Here is a 22099-nt window from a genome sequence, read left to right as displayed (position 1 = left end):
ACAAACATAGGATTGCTCCTGAAAGTTAGGAAACTGCTTTTTTTGAGCTAAAAAGCTAGAATTTGTTCCCATATTTCTACGAAAAGGTGTTACTTATTGTGAAGAAGCACAGCAATGAGAACAGAAAAACCTGTAGGGAAAACTACCACTCATTTCAATATCACAAACAAGACATAAGCATAGGGAAAGTGACAAATTTTGCATTCTCTCAATAACAGATTCTCTTTCTGTTAACATTGAAAGTTAGAATAGAGAAACTTCAATCACTGTGGCAAGCAGCCAGCTCATGAATAGGCTTGCTAACATCAACAAGACTATTCGTATGAACAAATGCTCAAAATGACTATGAGACTTCTTGTATATCCTTTGTAATGTTAAAATCAGTAGGATTACTGTGGTTTCTAAGTGCTCTCCCACATGGACTAAGCGCTGAAGTCAAGAAGAGTGCTCATGTGAGAAACTATGCAAGAGCTACAGTTAAAGACTCAACTGGTCCTTTGTTTTCAGTTTAAAAAAATAATATAGCACATTCTAACAAAAGAACTACCGGACTAGCAGATACCAGGCTTTAACTAGCTGTAACCTAGTGTCTGAGGTTAGATTCTGACACGTATTGCTCAAAAAAAATACTATTTCTACTGTCTGAACAGTTATTGGTTAACTATGTATGCAACTCTGCTTGAAGACCACGAGATTTCAAACTACATTCAAAAAGTATAGAACCAGGATGGTAATACATAAAGGATCTGTGAGAAAGGAAGCACTAGAACTAGCAGCAAGGTGGGGTTGCCTGCATGGTCAGCCCTTCATTTGAATGCAAATGTAATTTTGGGGCAGGCAGTTATCTGTGACATCAGGCAGGACCTTAGTAAACTGTTACCACCAGCACCTGGTAAAACCATTGTTAATCATGTGTAGTAAAGGGACATCAGGGCTAGCATGAGTCATTTATAGAGCCAGTCAGGGCTAGAAAAGAGAGAGAAAGAAAGAGGAGGGGAAGAGAGATCAAACAAACACTGTGAGGAGCAGGATGTCCCAGCAAGACAAAGCCAGGCTGTGAACATCATGTATGTGAGTTATCTTTTGGATAAAGAAACCAGCATGTATCCAGGATCTGCAAGGTGCAGCAGCAACAACCTGCCAGTGCAAAACTTTGTGTCTACTCCACCCTATTCAGATTACATGGGATATCATCATGTGCCAACTCTGGACACCCATGGACAGCCTGCGGGAACCTGGGGATCTCACTATGGCCCACAGAGGGAGGACTGGAACGCTTACGGCCCAGGACCTTCCAGCACGGTTGCTGCTGCACAGATCAATGGCTCGTCTCCTGGACAGGTCTCCTACAGTTCTGCTGATTACAGCTCCCTCCATCCTGCTGGATCTGGGGGGTTACCTCCTGTAGATACAAGTAATACACAGCAAATCTCTCCCAACAGCCAAAGGCACAGCTCTTACGAATGGATGAGGAAAACGGTGCAATCCACTTCTACAGGTATGAGGGCACTGAGGTTTTATGCTGAGAAGAGGTTTTACTTTTTTTGCATTGTTGGGGGTTTTTTTGCCAGCTTCCCTGTTTAGAGGGAAGCATACAGCTTAACAAAGAAAGATCCTAATTGCTCTGAAGGATTCGCTTGCTAGCAGTTAAATACTGGTTCAATTATTGGATGCTGGTTTTGATCAGCTGACTATTTCTTATATGTCTTTCTTGACTTTTAATACTGAGGCAAATGAAAAGCAATGTCCTTTGACAGTGACGTATTTTCACTTCAGATACGTTAGAAAAATTTGTGATATCAAATAATTGCTTTTAATAGGAGTCCTATAAATTAGAATGAAGCAGCATGTCTTCAGAAAGAAATAATGATGAAAGTATTGTATTTCACCACCACCTATACTTAGCTTATTTTCCTCAAGTTTTAGAGCACATATGAAAAGTTCAAGTAAAATATACACAGGAGGGGGGTTGGAAATAAGGCTTTGTATTAGAAACAAGCTCTCTAAACCTCAGAACACTGAAATGAAATGAGATCTGCAAGATCAAACAACGAGTCAATGCTTTAAAAACAGGAATGATAAGGCAACACTTGCTTCACTTTGCAGTAGTAGCTCTCAGAATATGCAGGAATACAAAGATCCATGGTAACACAATCAGTTAATACAGCGGCAGATCAGTCTCTGATGCACAATAGTCGAGGAGTACAAAATAATTCTTCAATCGTATTTGACCAGTAAAAATAAGTCATGAAGCATGAGGAAAAGGTTCTGTTTGATTGTGATGAGGAACAATAGAAAAAAATCTAAATATTGAGCATCCCTAAAACAAAAATCTGTACCTTGTATGAATAGAAAAAAAAATTGTGAAATAAGAAAGGGGAGAAGTAAAAGAAAAAGAGGGAAAACTGCCTGAAAAGAACAGAGGCACAATCCGCTATATAAAAGTATTTGATCCTCCGAGGTGCTGAGCAGCTTTGACATGCACTGAGATCAGTAGAAATTAAGGATGCTCAATACCTCCCCTAAAGAGATGCTCACAGTATTTCAATGTTACATCCCAGGAAGGTTCCTTTCCTTTCAGCCCTTCCTCCCGCCCCAACTCTTTTCCACACATGTCTGTAAATAATAGTTTTCAAAGCAAGTACTGAATCAATCTCTGATGGAAAAGTAATTACTTAAAACATACTTTAGAAAAACAAAAGCAACTATATAGAAAAATTGTCTGTATTAAAATAATGCATCTAATTTATATGGACAGACCGAGTCATCCTCACTCCTGCTGAAGACAACTTTAGTTTAGAGAGTCCATAGAAATCAATAGGACAATCAGAGTAGGCTGTTACTCTGGGTGAATAAGAAGCGGGGGGGGGCGGGGTGGGGAGTTCATATTTTTAAAATCATATTTGTTCTTCACTGAATACTATCCAAGAAAAAACAAAAGAGGGCCGGTCTTGAAAAAACTTACAGCTTACTTTTGAGTAGTCCTTACAAGGGCAATGAAATTGCTCACAAACTATACAATTTAGAGACGGCAGAATACTTGCTCAAAAACCCACTACTTCTCATCTCTTCTTCACCTACCTTTCTCTGAGAGAAAGACCTGATTCGACCTGTCTGTGCTGTCCCTTTTATAGTGGGGACACTGTGAGATAGACATATATATATAAAACAGACAATACCACATTCTAACTGCCTGCTTAAGAAGCAGGCTTAGGGCTTTCCAACTTTCTAAATTTCAAGCCTGAAAGGGTCAGAGCATTCAGAGGAGGTGTTGGGAGTCTCTCCATTCTGGAATGGTCCAACAAGATATTGAGCATCTTCATCTCAAGAAGAACTGAAGACATTAGCATGTCATAGGAGCATACCCTCCCAAATGCCCACAGGCCAGTGTAAGGCCCTCTGAAGTTAGTGGGAGCCTATCCATTCATTTAATAAGTACTGGGTCGTGCTTTAGGGAAAAATCCAGATAAGCAATTCTCCTGCTGCTTCTTCCCCTCTTATTTTTTTTTGCTAGGCCAGGAATGCTCAGTGCCAATAGATCTTCTTCATTGAAGTTGGTTACTTTTTCTTCATTCACTCCCTTTTCTCTGTGTAAAAGCAAGGGCACTTTTGTTTTTCCTCATTTTCCAAAAAATAAAATAATTTTTAAAAATTTGCCCTAACAGCAATCTCAGATCTAGCAATGCACTTAAGTGAGTTTGGTTCTGAGCGTGCAAGTGTTGCAAGTGACTTCAAATGTGTGACTAGGCTAACTGCAAGTACCAATGTTGTTTGCTGGATCATGATCAAAATCCTCAGCATTTTGTTAGATGGAATCCATTGCTTTTTACATCCTTAAAGCTGTACGCATACACTGAGCATTACCCTTCTGTCTCTTTGCAAAACCTTTAGGAATTTCAGTACAGGTTTTGTATAGGCACGAGTGAAGGAATCACACCTATTATTTATTAGCTTTCCTTATTCCCTGTGAAATAGATGTGAGCCACTGTTCTTAAAGATGGAAAAACTGAGGCTCAGACTTACCTGAAGTGATCAGAACAGAAGTTAATAAGACAAATTAATTTTACTATTTGTTCATTAATTGTTGCAAAATACTAGTTATCAATAATAATATTATTTCACTGTGGAAACAATAATTATTAAAGCAAGTGATTTTTGCAAGATATTCTTGAAAGTGTGCAAGAAGTGTTCCTGTAATCTTATCCCTTTAAGATCAGGAGAGATTCTTTCCAAAGGTTTACTTACATTGAGTAGTCTGACTTGTAACAGCTACAGAAACAAGGCCCAGAATCAATGACATTTCCATCTCCAGAGATTTCATGGGTAGCTTCTCTTATTGGCGCTTTGTGGCCTCATGACCTGACAGATGACAAACAAAACCCTTTATTGAAATTTCTACCACTGCCTCATGCCCTACAGGTCTTTTGATACTCTGTTATCTACACAACTAACCTGGAACAAAAGAAGAAATTATTTCAAGTCTTCCTCTGTAACTTTAAAAACAATATCCAATATAAAACCATGTCTTCAACTGGTCTTAAGTGAAGTTTATGAGGTTACGCTACTTGAAACCACTGGAAGATCTCAGTTTTTAATGCGAGACTATCATCCTGGTTTAGCGTTACTGGAATCCATTTCTCACAGAAAAGACCTACTAAGGCTTTCATCCATCACCCTCTCTCTGGTTGAAGGATGTCTGAATGTCTTTCTCTGCAGCTTTGGAACTGGAGGGACTGGGACTTGATCCTAAATGCAGTGCACGTAGGATCCAATGCCTCGTCACTGCATTCTTGAGGGTGTTCAGGATACATGAGAAATCAAATGTGTTTTGATTCATAACACTTGAGAGGAAACACTGACTACTTAGTATTTCAACCAAGTACACCGACTGAAAAAGACCCTTCTCTAACCCTTACACTGCTCCTGTCCCCTCTCCTAAACCCCCACTTCGAAAGGGCAAGCAAAGCCAAGACAACTAGCAATTGTAACAGAGAACAGAACAAAGCCACGACAACCAGAGATTTGAGGTGGCAATTCCACACACACGCAAATCATAATTACAGGCAAATTCTTTGATGGAAAGTAGAATAAAACCACCTTAGAACAAGTTACAAATCTCCTCCTGTTGATTTCAATATTTTTATGGAGGTATGCAATCACTCACATAGGAGATGACTTTACTTTTTGCCTTCATGAGAAAACAACATACATCTGTGGTAAAACTGTGCCCAAAACAATGAGTTTGAACAGTTAACTACCAGCCAGTTCCAGCAGCAATGAGAACTTGCTCACAAAGCTGAAAGTACATCTTAAGATCTGCACTTACGTTACCATAAAACAGGGAGGGAACAAGTTTTGAAACAGAGGTAAACTATGAGCAGAGACTTTTCCTGTAGATGACAACTCTCCTATCATTCTTGTTCAACAAAAATTTACTCTGAAGACATAAAGACAGTTTTTCTGATGATGACAATGACAGGTGCCGATAGCATCATTACCAAATGCACTGTAAACGTACAGCATCTAGTCTTTGAAGGAAGAAGTTATAGTCCTTCAAATCTAAGGAAGAGAAACAACCCTCTTAAGAAGCCATTCCTGCAAAATGCTGAATGCCTAAAGAAGATACAACACTTCAAAAAAATTTCAGCTAATCACTTGCTTTTTAGTCTATACAGTCATTGGCAATGGGATTTCCCTTGATCTTGCCACTTAGAAATCCAGCTACATTTTCTGCTGGTTGGATTCTTCTGCCAAACAAAATCCATACAGGGCGGTCTGTCCAATCATTGTTTAAAGGTGATAAAAATTACTCTGCTTCGGATTCAATTAATTCTGTATGATGAAGATGAATCGAAAAGTTTTCACTAGCAAAATGGAGGACAGAATTTGGCCAATGAGCTTTATTACAGAATAGCAGAACGTATTCAAAATTGAAAACATTAGCATTTTAAATAGAAGTCAACAGAACAGAAGGGAAAAGTCTTCAAGTCTGTTGAAAGGTTCCAATTCTATGATCCTATTCTGTTCTTTTCAGCATGAGTCATCTGAACATGTGTAACAAGAACAAATGATCAAGAGCCAGCAGAAAACACAAACATAGAATTTCACCATGTTTCACAAACCTTTATGCATCCAACTTTGCAATAATGAATAGTCCTACTCATCGCACCAAGACTTCTGGCAGGAATATTATTACACACATTGTACAGGATTGGATCCATGTAACATTTTCTAATACAACGGCAGTGTGTAGGTTTTATTTTTTTAATTTGACTTTACAGAACATCATGTGCAGCACAACGTCCATGTTCAAGACTTATTTAAAATTACTTTTGCTTCATAACTTCAATTAAGTCAGTGAAATTACACTAGGGAGAATTTGCCCCCTTCTTTTCTGACACTTTTAAAGAGCATAAATATTTAGAGATCGTCCCAAAACAAAACTCTGGGGCCTGATCTCCGACGGTCTGTATCTTTATAAGCTCAAAAACTAACACTCATCTCTCTCTTAATACTATGGTAACATAAAGATGCAGATCTGAACTGAGCACATCTTCAGGCCAGAAAGCTGTTTCACATTTCAAGCTGACTTAAGCTAACTTCCAATCATCAAGTACAGACATTAACTTCCTCTGAAACAATGTTAAACTATGGAATCCAGATTACAATGCTGTAATCCGACACTATTCCATACTATGACATCTTCTATCTAAATTAGGTAGCTTCTGGATTTTATGAATGATGCCAATTTCAGTAGATGAAGAATATTCCTGAAAAGTTAAGAGAGGAGGCACTGAAAAAGGGGCCAGGGCTAGTTCTAATGCTAATTTATTTTGCTTTGTAAACTAGTTGTGAGGTCCGATGGTGGGCTTTTTTTTTTTTTTTCCTGGCCTACATTGTCTGAGGTTTTGAGGCCTATCTGTCATATTGAGGCAACAGACCCTTTTAACACTTCACTTTGCTTTGATATGCAGTCTTGTCTCTTCCTTCTCCCTCTTTTCTTCAGGAGTTATATTGCCGGAAAGGGTGATGATTTTCACAGCAAATAAAGAGGCCTTCTCCTAGCTTTATTGTCTTCAGAAGAAATGCTCTGCGAATTTTATGACCAATGGGAAAGCTGTTCCCTTCCCCCAACTCAAAACTGGGCCAGTCACAAAAATTGCTAGGGTGGGTGTGATAGAACAGGATTGTTAAACTGTATCTCATGAAAAGTTTTCTAAGTCTGAAATGTCTTATTTCTTGTTACTCCAAAGGCACTCTTCAATAGTCACTATTTGCAAAATAGGTTTTTGACAAAACTTGCTGTTCTTAAATAGCTCATTAAAACCAGGAAATCCACTCCCCCAACACAAAGGCAGTCATACTGCAAAGGTAGTTGCTTCAAAGCTCTTTTGTTTCATTTTTCTTCCACCCAACTACTGATATCATCTCCAACCACTTGCAATTCCATAGCATAACTGTCCATGACAGAACACATTTCCAATAAAACTGATGCTATATTGCTGATTAAAATGATAATCTGTCACTAACAAAAGATTGTAGAAAGTTAAATGTTGGTAATTTCACTCACCTAAGTGAGTAAAATATGCATGACTTGACTAAAGAATTGGATTAAAATATTAATTTTTATCATTGCATCATTAAATTCTGCCATTATCTCCTAAAGAAGTCTGAGAAGTAAAGAATATCCTTCTGCTGTCTCTGGGGTGAATCCATTAGTCCCACCTCAAATTTTACTCAAATAATACTTCTCCTTGAAATAAAATGCATCACAGTAAATAAAAGCAGTAGAAGGTCTGCAAGATTTGGCTCAGAATGCAGTAGAGTGGATCTATTCCATCTAACAGATAGAATTTAGAGCCTAAAGTCCCAAACTGTTTAGCGATAGGTTTTGTGGCTGCTGTTTGTTAACTTTGGCAAATAAAAGAAAAGTGTACTTTGCCTTTGAAAGGAAATGCCATATGCAGACTAATTCCAACCCAGCATCCAACAAAGACATTAGGAAGACTCTCACTGACATCAATGAGAGTCTGGGTGAAGGCCTAACAGACTAAAAGATGACTGCCAGAACTAAAAGTATCCTCTCAGCAGATCTCAGCTCCCATTGTCTGTTGTCTCTCACAGAGGGTATTACTCTACACAAAAAATCATATTATTAAAGACAAGATTTATGTGACAAATCATAGAGAATTTTTCTCAGATTGTTGTTGACTTTTAGGAAGGAAATGTTCTCCTTTTGCTTTTCTACTTTTTAAATTATTCTTTTAACTTACTTTAAGGAAAGAAATTAGATGTGATAACTCCCAATCTTCCTTCAAAAAGAAACCAGATATTATCATTCCTACTAAAAGTAAACTGAAAGCTACTCATAAGAAAATAAAAGATTTTTATGGGAGAAAGTTCTGTTTTCCACATACATTTTATTTCTTTTTCAGTTTAAAAAGCAAAAAACCCAACCCTCTCCTACTCAGATAATAAGAGTTTAAGCACTTAAAACCAGAAACAGGAAGGCTTATCTTGAAGTTTACCATGTTGTTTTGGGAATAGAAGAACATTTGATATTTGTCTATGGCTTCTGAATGAGAATAGAGTTCAAGATAAGATCACCTTGTTGTTCTTTTGTGTACTCCGTCTTAACACCACAAAGGAGACTATGGAAACATTTTAAACATTTTATCCCATAGAATGACCCCAAATTCTCATTTAAAGACCAAAAAAACCTAACCAAACCACCAGCTAGAGAGATCAAAAGTTAGAAAATATCAAGTGAGGCATTAAAGCACCACAGGTGACCATATGTTAAACAAACAATTTACACTTCGAATGAATGAAAACAAATGTCCTAGTATTTATGTGGACTGAACTGAGTAACTGCTGTTCTTAAGAGACTCTAGAATTCTTACCATAATGTTGTAAAATTAACAGCACTTTTCACTTGATTATCAGTGTAAACATAATTGGGCTAATTCTGCTTTCACTATAGTTTCGCAATGATAGAAGTGCTCCTGAAATGAGAGTGTCCTATATATCTACCCCAGCCAAGCACAGCACAGCAGAACCTTCACAGGGAAGTTAACAGATTTGAGTCAAAGTGGGTTTGGCTGCATGGACTGAGCAGAAATAAGCATAAGGAACAAACACAAACACGCACACACCTATTTTCCCTATTGAAATATTCCGAGTAAACAGGCTGATGGCCTCAAGACAGTTCGAAAACGCCCACAGCATTGTAAACTCACTATTAATGCATAGTGCTTTCCCAGGGTTGAACACCATGGAGCATGGAAGCTGAAAGATCAAATTCTGATGTAGACCTTGTTCTAGAAGCCTGGGACGAGTCCTAGAGAAACCCTGTCACGTAGGGCGAACCAGTTGTTATCCACAACGAGAGGTGTAACAATATTTGTTTACAGCATTGCACTGACCAGGACTTCCAGTGCTAAACAACTCTCTATCTAGGATCTATACAAACAGTACAAAAAGGATCAGAGCCTGAAGAACCTTCTAATGCACACAATACTTTGGTGAGCCAAAAATTCTTACAAGTAGCAAAAGTACTGACTGTCAAATGCTGGAAGAGAAAAAAGTGATATGGCTCTCAAGCCACTACCATACAGCGTATACAGCAAGTGGAAGGCAATGTTAACTTTAAATATGTTCCGCTATTAAAACAAAGAGACACGTCTCCCTCCACAGATGGGGGAAAAAAACATTAACCCATGAAACCAAATAATGAATTAAGGGATAAAGTACTTCAAGATTCTGCTATAGTTCTGTACCCTGAATTCTGATCTTTGGGTGCTACTTAAACTTCAAAAGCAAAGGGAGCTGGAAGGAGGGGCTGGGAAGAAATCAGGCCTTTGACACCACTGCTACATGAAACCCCCAGCTATTCTCTCCTGCAGGGGGGAAGCTGGTTGCTATGGGGCGGTGTGCCACGGTGATCTACTCGGAGACTGAAATTTTACCAACTCAATGCCTGAAAATCTATTTCAGTCCTCTCCATTCAAAATTAACTGCTCTTATTAGGAGTGCAATTATCATGAGTTTGAGGAACCTGTTTTTTGAAGAGTTAGGCATCCACACAATCTTTTCAGAAAAAGACCTGTAAGCAAACATGAGCTGTTTTATGAAGCTAAGCTACATCTGCAGCAATAGCAGACTGTTACAGACTGCAAGCCACAATACGCCTCGAGTTTTACGCACCATCTCAGAGAACCTGAATCTAAGGGGGCTGTTTTACTATAGTGACCACCAAGGACACAAAGATTCACGACCTACAGTACCACAGTAAAACACACTGCAAAAAAATACCAACTAAAAATACTTTCCCTGTCCCAGACAATTTACAGTCTAAATATATACATCTGAAGAAATGTCCATACAAATATAGACAGACAAGGAAGCACAAAAATGGTAAGACTGTGGTTAGCGAGCATGGTAACACTGGTCTTAACACAACAACGATCCAATCTTTCAAAAATTTAGGAAGACCTCAGGCTAGGGTTCAGGGGCCTTGGTTTTAAGCAGGTGTTCATCTCTGATATATTGATTGCCTAATAAGAACATTACGACAGAGGAAAGGTGAGTGAGAAAGGAAGCATCAGTAGCCTTTCCCATTCTCAATTCTCTTTCACTACTGCCAACACATTCTGTCCTCAGAAATTATCCTGTATGGAATCCATAAAATTTCAGCTCCTTGCATCTGTGTTCACTGGCTCATGTCATTTGCCACTACCTTTTAACAACCTGGATACTGCTGAACCATGTCTGCTTCAGTCAGCTGGACCCACAGCTGAAAGGATGCAGCAGTGCTGCTTGCAAAAGAACAGATGCTGTAGTTCTGTCATTGTTCAATGGCCTTTGTAAAGTATTATTGCTTTTTTTCCTCTTTTTTATTAACTGTCATCTGAAAATCTATGTTACTGTTCCCTGTGCTATTATCAAGTCGTTGATAGTCTGTGCCAGACTTGAAGGAAAAACACAACCTCCAAATTGCAGTAACAATCACAATATTGTATTAATTTTTCAAGCAACAAGAAGTGAGGAACTTTGGAAGCTCTCAGTATTTTCTATGCAGTAAAATAACCTTCACAATTTCCCTCTGAAGCAGGTAGCAGTGTATCAGCTTTAGGGACAGAAAAACAAGAGCAATTCAACACCAGGCAGGAAGCTTGCATCAGAGCTGGGAACAGAACCCAGGTTTTCTGGCTCCTTGTTCTTAACAACAACGCCTTCCCTTTCCCAAATGATAACACAAGGGTGATAAAGAATATGAGAAGCAGTTTATCATCTATTTACTAAGGAGAAACCCAAAATCTGATGGTATGAACCTCTTGTGTTGTAAATCAAGACCAAGTCAAGGGAGTTACTCTGGGTAAGTGCATAGAGAATCAGGCCTAAAATACCCACAAACATATTTTCAAATGTAAAGCCAGATATTTTGTGTTACTAAAGTTAAAAAATTCTAGCTTGAAGCAATGTGTTCTTCTTTCAAAACAGGTAAAACAAGAACAAGAGAGAAGTACCGAGTGGTTTACACAGATCATCAGAGATTAGAATTAGAGAAGGAATTTCATTACAACAGATACATTACAATCAGGAGGAAGTCTGAACTTGCTGCAAACCTAAGACTTTCCGAGAGACAGGTAGAGTATGGATCACCCATTCAGGATTTCCTTTGAATTTATTATTGCTGATGAGGAGATAACCGTACTGGTTAAGAACACAAAAATGCTAATGCCTCTAATAACCAAACAATGCGACTGGGTTCCCTTTGCAGTGTAGGAACTCAAAACTATCCAGCTGAATGGCCTGACAGCCCTGTTTGCCCTCATTTCTAAATATCCCATCAGCACTACTTCAGCTCTCATCTGGGAGCTGTGCAACAACACAGAAAAAGCAAACACCAGTCTTAGATACAGTCCTGTTCTGAGAAACAAGAGTTTAAAAATATCAACAAAATCCCGCCCAGATTTCTCTCTGTTTTACTGGGGTAGTGGTAGCAGGGAGAAATTTTTGCCAAAATTTCTAAAGCAGAAGGTTCTGGTTCTGCTGAAGTCAATGGGAATTCTATAACCAATTTCAACAAGGTTAGTCTTAGCAGAGAATGGAAGTGATGAGCTCAAGTATGTTCAGGACACTTGAAGGTATTTGTTTCTTTGGCTGCCTTCTACCTTTTGTTAAAGACTTCCTACCTACTGGCTACTCCTTTCTCCTGCCTCTATTTCCTCCCACCCCCTCCAAATTCCACTTCTATTCCCACAACATAAATCAAAACACAATCCTTTCTGGTCAAAAGATACATACAATTTGCTCTGGAACCACTCTGTGCCGCGTTCTTCAATCATGCAATTGCAACGCCTGTGCCACCCCCTACCAAAGCAAAGCAGGTACGTGGCCTCTGGCTCTCAAGCACTTCAGCTGGCCGATGCAAACAACCAAGATAAGATGCTGAGCTAGATCTCCCACAAAGATACTCACAACATGGGCTGAGCATATGTTCGGTCCCACTTTGCTTGGGAGCTTCTTGCCGCAGTACACTGAAGTGAGCAGTGAAACAGAAAATTAAAAGCTTTACTGAAGGATCTCCCTGAAGAGATTTCAGGACACAATATGCTCATTTGCTGCCTTTTCCATTTGCAAACCATCACAGCACTGTTTTCTCGGTCAGTTATTATTCAGTATCGTTCATTGAAGATTATGCCTGATTCACCATTGTTTTATGGGCTTTACTGAGCAGGGGTAGTCCAAAATCCACCTAGTTGTAGCACTGTTCATCCAACTCGAACTTGTCTTACACAGCACACACTGAAAGAGTGTACAGAAATTGAGAAGCAAATACCCATTTTGCAAATATTTCTCAATCTGCTGCTGAATGCGAGTATTTAATTACTGAAAATTAAAATTATTTCAACCAGGTATAAAAAATACACTATGTGTCTTTTTGCTGGCTGTTAAAACCTTAATAATTTGACTTCATTATGCTGAATTTAAAAATTATGACCCTGCTTCTGTAAATGACCAAAAATATTTACTTGAAACTTCCTAGTTCAGTGATAATTCCTGATAAACCTTTTTGTTAGTATATTGGAAGTGGTGATACAAAAAAAGACATGATACATTTCTTTGACATATATTGGGGAAGCATGGCAACAGTTTTTGCAATATTTGCTCTTCATCATCATCGATATATGTCATGAACAAAATTAATTCCAGTGCATGAAGTCACTTCTGAAAATGTAAGATTAAGAAAGAAATACCTGATCTATACTCCCACTACTACCCTTTCATACAAATTAAACCACCCCATCGTATGAATATGACTGAACGCACACTGTCCTGTTCCAAGTTCCACTGCACTCAGCCTAAAACCTGAAATGATTTTCTGGAAAAGCTTTTTTCCTGGCTATGCCAAAATCCCATCCAGGACACTGCAAGGAATATCTCAAAACAAAAGGACAAAGAACAATTGTTTAAACAAGGAAGGAAAGATGTAATATCTAATGAAGAAAAAAAAGCAAAATGAAACATTGCTAATATAGGAAGGATACAGAAATAAAGGAGATGACGAGGACAAGAAAGAGAGAAAATTAGACTTCAGGGGAAGAGTTACTCACACAACAACTGAACAGTGGGAAAAAAAAAAAAACTGAAAGGAAGGAGGGCAACAGGTGAAGAACAAGTCAGATGCAGCTGACCATGTTAGCTTTTAGTCTAACATTACAGGTCTGCATTTACTTGCAGTTATTTGATAATTGGCATATGACCTTGAAGTGCCTACTAAAATTCTCTCTGGATCACTGCTGCAGATCTGCATCCCTAGTTTAATAACAAACCAGAACAAAAACCTAAATTCAAAGGCAGGTAAGAACACTGAAGCCAGAGGGTAATTCTGAAACAGATGTTAGTTTGGTTTTTAGCCTGTTTCATCTTTTCATGCATTTTGGCAAACGCACGGGTGAAACTAGATTACCTCAGCACAATCAGAATGCAAGAGATCTGAGTGTATTTGAGACTGGTTTAATGGAACATAATTTGGTACTGAAATGATATTCCAAAAACTAAGACAACAAAATGAACTGCCAAATGTCTCAGATGATAGCCTGGGACTTAAGAGACCTAGTTCAAATTTCCACAAGGTTTGCGTGTGTCTGAATTCTTCAATTGTAAAATGGGAATAACAATGCCTCAAGGATAAGTACACCGAGACTGTCACAGAGACTCCTTAAGATGCTTTGTGGGACTTCACCAGTGATTTTCTTTTAAAACACAACCTAGTAGCCACAGATGTTAGCACGTCTTACTGTTTTACCTCCTTTCTAATGATCATTCTCTCTCCCTTTCGAGCTTCTAGCAAAGGATAACTAAACAAATCAGTATTTCTCAGTAAACCACTGATTTTTCTTTGGGTTATAGAAAATGGTGACAAAAGTGTTTCCTTTGCCGTCTGAACGCCAACAAGAAAACACAACATATCTTAATGAGGTAGCTTGACTTACTACACTGACTAGACATAACACAGAGCCACTTCCAAGGATAAATAGCTGGCGTGCACTGCTTTAAATCCAACATTGGGGATTCACGTCCAAAGACATTTCAGTTGCCATAGAACATTCACCCTTTCACACCTGAACAAGTTCTGCTGTATTTTCAATTGACCATTACTCATCAACTTCATCTCATGTTCTCACTTGTTCCGTTCTAATCAAAAACCATATACTCTTCAATAGTTGCTTCATTTCTTCCCAAAGATGACTGCATTTCTGTGATAGAGCAATGACTATGGTGTAAAGCAGTGGACTGCGCGGTAAGCAGCAGCAGATTCTGGCTCCATCTATGAATGCAATAAAAGGCACTTAGCTATTAAGGCACTGCTTATACATATATTTTGAAGTAACGCTGTGTACCAAGAGTAGTGCACTGGTGAAATTCTGCTCAGAAGTGTATTTCCATTGGTTTACACCTTGGAGCTAACTAATTAATGTGCAGCAGCCAAACAGGAAAGCTTTTGTGCCTCAGTTTATAGGCCAGTGACAGGTTTTGACTTGCTCTGACTAGGGCATGTAGTTTTCAATATAAAGATAACTCTCAGATTCTTTTCGCCATCACTATGACACATGAGATTCTGTTCTGTTAGATTTTGAACTAAAAAAAAAAAGAACATCAAAGCTCATTCCATAAAGAAATACCTCCTAAAAATAAAACTATCACTGAAAAACTCTTTTTATCAAGCTATTAATAAATATTTTATTACCAGATAGGAAAGATTACCTGTATGAAAAACAAGCAAACAGCTCTGTTGTCTCCGTTTGCCACTGCCTTTCTCACTGGTCCTCATGCAATTGATTTTACCTATGACCTTTGACTATATACATAAAGGACCACATTGCAGTCTATTAGCAACTGAAAAAAAAATTTCCTCTGCTCCTCTGCAGGTGAAAATCTGGTTCCAGAATCGCAGAGCCAAAGAAAGAAAATTAATGAAGAAGAAAATGACTCATTTTGATGGCAGCAATCTTGGCTCTATGCAGAGTGACTCTGGCTCAGTGAGCCCGATGCCAGTTCCTGACCAACAGACTCATTCAGAAATGCCCAGTTCCTTATTCCCACCCCCACCTCCTCCACCTCCGCTTCCCATGAACGGTTTGCAGCACAATGGGAACCTGCAGCAGGTAGTGGCCTCTCAGTAAGGCTGCCTGAAGATCTACTGCATAATGAACACTATAAGTCACCAGTACATGGAGCACTACAGTACGAAAGAGAGAGGACAGCTGTAGCTGTTTTGCAGGAGTCCCCAGCATGACACAGTTTCGGGCTCATAAGCTTCAAGTACAGTAAACCAAGAGCCACTTGCCAGGTCTGCAGGATAGCGCAAGTTCCCAAGGGCAATGGAACTGCTGTGTGCCAGGAGTCCTAGTTGCAGGGAGCCTCTGCAAGAGGATGCCATGCCAAGTCTGTGCCACAAGGCAAGCATCCCTCCAGCCACGCAGCAGGTGGGTAGGCACTGGGAGGGAGGAGAGCTGAGGACCAGATACGGCCACTTGTTACAGTACACTGCAGACGGAAAAAAAAAAAAAAAAAAAAAGAAAAAGGCACAAAATGGGCCACAGGCAATACAACATTGCTGAGGCAGTAACGGCAGCTGTACACAAGTGCTCTGTCTGTCCCTTGCCCCTAGGTAAAGAGAATATTCCTTCTCCTTTGATCTCCACACAGGTTCCGTGTACTAACTCACTTTCAGGGACTTTACACATGGATCTTGGTAAATGAAAACCTGGCTTACATGTTTTGACCCAGTTGATGCAAAGCCTGGGTCATGGCAATTGCACTCACTACATGTTAAGGGCAAAGGTCAGGGATGAGCTTTTTGGAATTTTTTGGTTTTGACAGGTATGATTTCCAATGCTCCATACACTGGTATAAACATGCACTCTTCAATCTTACCATAAGTGTTTTGAAAGCATTCTGGAATGGTGAATCTTGGCCCAAGTTCATTTTTGATAGAAGAAAAATCATGTCAGACTCATTTTGTATCCTAAAAGAAAGAGCAAATGGGGGGAAATCCTTTTAAAAAGCGTAGGTATTTTGAAAAGCGACTGCATTTCATGAGACAGCATAGCCCATGGATAAAGATGCAATAATTGTATTCAACTAATTTTAAATTTGGTCCAGTTTTCAGAGCTATTGTGACACACAAAAAAAAAATTTGAGAAGTCAAATTAATGGAAGACAAAGCAAACAAATATTTCACTTAAATATAAGCTCTTGGCATTTTTTAAGTGGGTCTCAATTCCCGAAGTGCTGATCCCTTCCACACTAAGCAGAATTTGGTAGGTAATCAGTACTTAAGAATAATCTGGATACTTACTTCCAAAGATGACTAACAATTGCATGTGCATAACTTGTCTGGGAAGTTTTTAAAGAGAAAATTTTTAAAGCATGCAAGTGATTTGGGAATTTATACCCTCATTGGCAAAAGCAATTTAGAAATTTAGGATGCCTATCCTCACTGATTTTCATCAAGGTGTCCTCCTAAATATCTCTGTCACTGCTGCAATTCAGACTTAGGAGCATTAAGACATTTAGGCACTACATTTTTGGTTTTTTTCCTTAATTATAACAAATAGTACTATTAGGTCATCAAAATGTTGGTAATGTAAAATTACTTTGTATATAAAGAACATTAAAATAAATGAGTTTTTTCATAATCATTTTCCAATGTGGTATCAGCTACTGTAGCAAGTCAACATGCAGATTTTCATGATTAGTCTGTTACTGAATTTTAATATCAAATTTAAAAGCAGGGTGATGGTAAAAACGTGTACAAAAAGTAGAGGAGAATGGTAAGACCAGGATGGTTCAGGGAGCTGGCAGTTTTCACTATTTCTTAATTTTATTTATCATTTTATGGTTGCGAGAAGGACTCTTACTAAATAAGAGTAAAATTCCAACTTTAAACACACACATATCTACATTGTAAAATTCCCACTCTTTCCTTTCACAATGCTGCTCCATTTGCTGGCAACAGCAGTCTGAAGCTTTGCATAGGTAATACAAATGAGATGAAGAAACTGCAATTCAAAGTTCAGCAACAGAAAGACTCCTACTGATTTCCACATATCATGAAAAGCGGAACATGACAAACAGCACATGGGAACAAAAGTGATTTACCATCCATATTGATCAGCACGGCAACCAAACCAAAACAATGGTCTCCCAAAAGAGATATCCATTGGATGTGTCCAAAAGAGGAATCCATTGGAAATACACAGAACAGCCATTCTGTCTACAGAGGGAAATGCTAGAGATATTTTACCTACAGTTCATACACACACACACATTTAACTTAACAGAGACTGAAAAAGGTTCAACAAGAAAAGCATCCTCACGTTGGCTCCAATTAAACAGAATTATGCTTGCATACTAGAGAAAAATCAACAAAAATTTCCAGATTTAGACTTTCAAAAGGTAAGAATACAGAGAGAAACTTTGTCTTTTGTACTGATATACAATAATTTAGGACCTAGTTCTAGTTAAGTGCACAGAACCCTCGCCCCGGGGTTTTGCAGGATCAAGTTCATAGCCACCTATTTTAATCACATTTCCATGACATAGTTTAATTTTGTATTAAAATTTTTAAAAGGAAAAAAAAAAGTCCTTCAAGAAAGAACTTTAAGAAAAGAAATATATCTGAACAAAACTTCTTTCTCTTTAAAATTATTTAAACATCATTCAAAGAGAGGGGATCTGGCAAAACGACCTGTTTTATCTTGTTTACATGTAGAAGAGTTATTGAGGAAGATAAGTGACCACTTTGAAGATCTGCCTCATTTCTGTTCCAGTTTGCTGAAAGCATGCTTGCTATAGGTTGCTATGTGTTTCCAATCAGAAGTTGTTAAGTACACAAAATAAGGCTGGATTTTATTTGCAGAAGCACATGTTCAAAGGTTAAAATTTATTGCTCCAAAAGCAGTATCTATAAACCAGGGCAATACCTTAGAGATTATTAACCTTCTAGTCATGCCAGTGGTTGTTTTAAGTAGTTCAGTTTTTTTGTAAAACTTACTAGCAATCTATTCAACTAAATATTTTCAATGTGCTTTAATCCTTTAAACAGTTGCCCACCAAAACCAAAAGAAAGCTACTTTTCTCTAAGAAGCTTCTGTAGTGCTGTTGCTTAGATGCTGTATTGTGTATAATTAAAAATAAGAGACACATAAAATTGGAGCCAAATCAACTGACATTACTTTGGTCCAACATTGTGAGTCATGAAATACTGGTGCCAGTCCTCAGAATAATACTTACTTTCTTCCTGACTTTGGATATATCATACAACCTATCACTTTTATCACATCTAAAAACGAGGGACACTAAAGCAGAGTTGCTGTGAAGATTGATTGGTTGTTAGCAAAGTGCCTTGAAGAAGAAAAGCATACCTTAGACTACATCACAAGAATATCTAAGCCCTTAATCCTAATTGTGATTAAAAGAACGATCGAGGTATATCCAATTTTCAGAGGAATTCACTAACCTTTAAACCTCGTTACCCAGCAAGAGTTGTGATCTATATGGTACAAAAAGATCAAGAAGAGCATAGCAAACAGGACCTTCTACAAAAACTTCATGCAACTAAGCAAGACATACAACTCAAAATGACATTTCTAAAACAAAAAACTTCAAATATGCAGCATCTGCAATTGCTTAGGCGTTATGCAATCATTAACATACATATGAGAGCATCACGTATGTGCTACCTTCTACCCAAGGAGCAGATTCAACAATATATTCATTCTGGATGTTACCATAAAAATTGAAAAGCATACTCCTACTTTAGCACCCTTATTCGGTTTGCTGGTACGGTACAGGCTTACTCTAACCCAAGCTTTTACACCCAGAGTGTACGCTGAAATGGCACATCCCTGCACATGACTTACACAGCCAGTCACATTTTGGAATGGCACTGGATGTTACTAGTTGGACACAATATTGTGCAAACCTCACTAGGTAAAGGAATAGGCACAGGTTTTATGATGAAAATGTTTGTCAGCTGTTTTCATACTCAAAGAGCACAAATACTTTCTTGTACATTTTGTAACAAACTCTGTTCTAAGAGGTATCACAATAAATGGAGAGGTTTAGTTAAGATACACCCTGCATGTTCTTGGTCTTCTAAGCCACGTTAAAATACAGTCACCCTAAGGCAGGACAGACTTTATATAGACAACAATCTCTCTTATCTGGGAGTACAAAAGAGAGTTAAATTTGTGCAACAGAAATGCCAGTCTACCAGGAATATAAACCATGCGTATGGCAAGAATGGCAAACAGTAAAGGCAATCAATTCTTTTGTTACCTCATAGAAGAGAGACCACACCAAAGAACGTCTCAAGGACTCAATAGTGAGCACCCAATAATCCCATCTAGCTATACTCTGGTCAGTATGAATTAGTTACAGCAAGTGGGAGCCCTACACTACATGACTCAGGAAGGAAACCAAATAAATATCAATAGAGGATTTGCTGTTCATTTTTATGGTTCTGCTAAAAAGAATCAATTTAACCTGGAGTTCACATGCAGACTCTGTAACTCCTGCCATATTAAGTCTGCTTGTTGAGCAGTAAGACATATTCTTATTACTGTCAGTATTGATTTTGTAGCAGAATTTAAATTATTTAAATTTCAGAATAGTAAGACCCTCCTTTAGCTCCAGACCATTCTTTCCTGGCAAATACAACACTGACGCAGATCATATATGAAACATATTGTCGCTACTTTTAATAAAATGCAAAAGTTAACATTAAGAAATGAAAGATAAGTCATTGTTAGCAGCAGTTAGAAAAACAATAGTGTAATAGATAGAAGGGTAAATACAATCACCATGCTCCCAACAAGTCACTTTTTGTCATTTTTCAAAAGGATTTGTTAACAACCAAAATTTCAGAGCATGGAATTAAAAATGAAACCATTGAGGAAGGCTTCACGGACAACTGACATTTTCATTTCTACTGTTGGTCTCTTATGAAAACGAAATGCACATTAGGGATGAGAGACACACAGTACAGAACTGAAACTTGTGATATATCCCTTTTTCTTTTCCCCAGAAGAGCTCAGTGTAGCAAGCGAAAATAGTTCAGCTACCATTGCTCCTTCAGCTCTCTAGACTGTGCCACACCTGTCAATACGGAGATACAATTTGGCATGTGCTTGCATTTCAAGTCCTGAAAATGAGACCTAACTAGGGTGTCGCATGTTAAACCAGCTCGATTAAGAAGGGTAAATAAAATTTTCAGCAGCTTTGTGTTTGTAGAAGCTTCAGTGAAAGCAAGAGCAGTCTCTTTAGCTGTCTGTTTTAAAATTTTAAAACTATCTGCCTTCCTTCATGACTAGTCGGATTCTTGTCCAACAGAACTGGCCTCAGTTGACAGCATGCCACGTACTGACTGACATTTCCTCAAGATTTATACAGCTGACTATTAATTTTAGGAGGACTGGGTGTGCAGGCAAAGCCCAGCTTGAGTAAAGGGTCAATAACACCTCTGAAATACTGCATTAAAACTATCAGCAATACATAGTTCACTAACAAAGTCCTTAGCTAGCCATTCCATTGAAATTCCAAGCATGCAGTTCTAAAGGTACGGGCAAGAAGCATTCCTAAGCCTGATGTTACTGATGTGTTATTAGAATGGTCATCTGGAGGCAAGAAAACAAACATCTATTCCTATCACCTTAGCTAGAATGGGACACGCTAAGCTCACCTGCTTTTTTCACCTCAGAAACAAAACCCCAGATAGATTTCATATAATTTTCAAGCTTCAAAGGTGGACAGATTTGTTTCTTCTTATCTCCATATAAAAGGAAGAGTACCTTTATGAGTAAGAGTTCCTAACAAAAGGTATCCTATCACAGGTATAAACACCTTTAATATAAGTTATTGTTTTACAGGCCAGTTTTAATCTACCAGTAGTCCCTGAAATTGCAGTTGTAATAGCTGTCATTAAAAAATTTAATTGCACGTTTGTGATTATATTATTATTACCCGGTTTGGAAATGGTCTTTAGAACAGCACATATACCATAGTATACCATCTACATTGCCTGTACAAACAAACTTCAATAGTTCCAATGGTTATCACCATGCTTGTTGTTATTGCTAGATTTTCATCAACCACTTGTTAGAAAACTAGAAAATTTTCTTCCCCAAAGATGTCAAAGTACATTTAATTTTACACACATACAACTTCACTTCAGCAAACACTGAGGCAACTCCTGTGGACACTGGCTAAGTAGATAAATTACACATAGCATATTAACAGGTGGAGGAAAAAAATTGGAAAATTATAACGTTGGAGTTCAGTTATTCTGGCAATCCATCTCTCTGAAGTATGCCAAAGAGCATAGCACTCTTGCTGCCAATACCACACAGATCTTTCTGGTTCTGTCTTTATCACCCATTGCAGAAAATGGTATAAATACAAACTGCCATATGGATGAGATTTCTGGATGTCTAGCCCACTACCTCAGAACTGCTTTTGCTTTCCCACCACCCCAGAAAGTCAGGAGAGGGCCCACGGTAACACGACCGTTCCACAAGCACTTTAC

General features: G+C 38.3%; 1 protein-coding gene and 1 long non-coding RNA gene across 3 annotated transcripts in view; one reads left to right on the top strand and one right to left on the bottom strand.

The window, feature by feature from the left end:
- Positions 1 to 1065: 1065 nt before the first annotated feature.
- Positions 1066 to 15692, top strand: LOC127019654 (homeobox protein CDX-1-like). The gene is made up of 3 exons (XM_050901814.1): positions 1066 to 1498; positions 11503 to 11648; positions 15438 to 15692. The coding sequence occupies exons 1-3, from the start codon at positions 1066 to 1068 to the stop codon at positions 15690 to 15692; spliced, it is 834 nt and encodes a 277-aa protein (XP_050757771.1).
- Positions 4304 to 22099, bottom strand: part of LOC127019656 (uncharacterized) — a 39648-nt gene continuing 21852 nt past the window's right edge. The window contains exons 2-3 of one of the 2 annotated variants that reach the window (XR_007766958.1): positions 16447 to 16537; positions 4304 to 4359 (exon numbers count right to left, since the gene is read on the bottom strand). This is a non-coding gene — a long non-coding RNA (uncharacterized LOC127019656). Of the gene's footprint in view, positions 4360 to 15869; positions 16057 to 16446; positions 16538 to 22099 lie in introns of those variants that run through there. The other variant, XR_007766957.1, reaches the window with a different exon arrangement.

Source organism: Gymnogyps californianus, chromosome 9 (assembly GCF_018139145.2).
Source record: "Gymnogyps californianus isolate 813 chromosome 9, ASM1813914v2, whole genome shotgun sequence".
Lineage (NCBI taxonomy): Eukaryota > Metazoa > Chordata > Aves > Accipitriformes > Cathartidae > Gymnogyps > Gymnogyps californianus.
The sequence above is the reverse complement of the archived record's forward strand: the minus strand, read 5'-3'. Positions and strand labels throughout refer to the sequence as shown.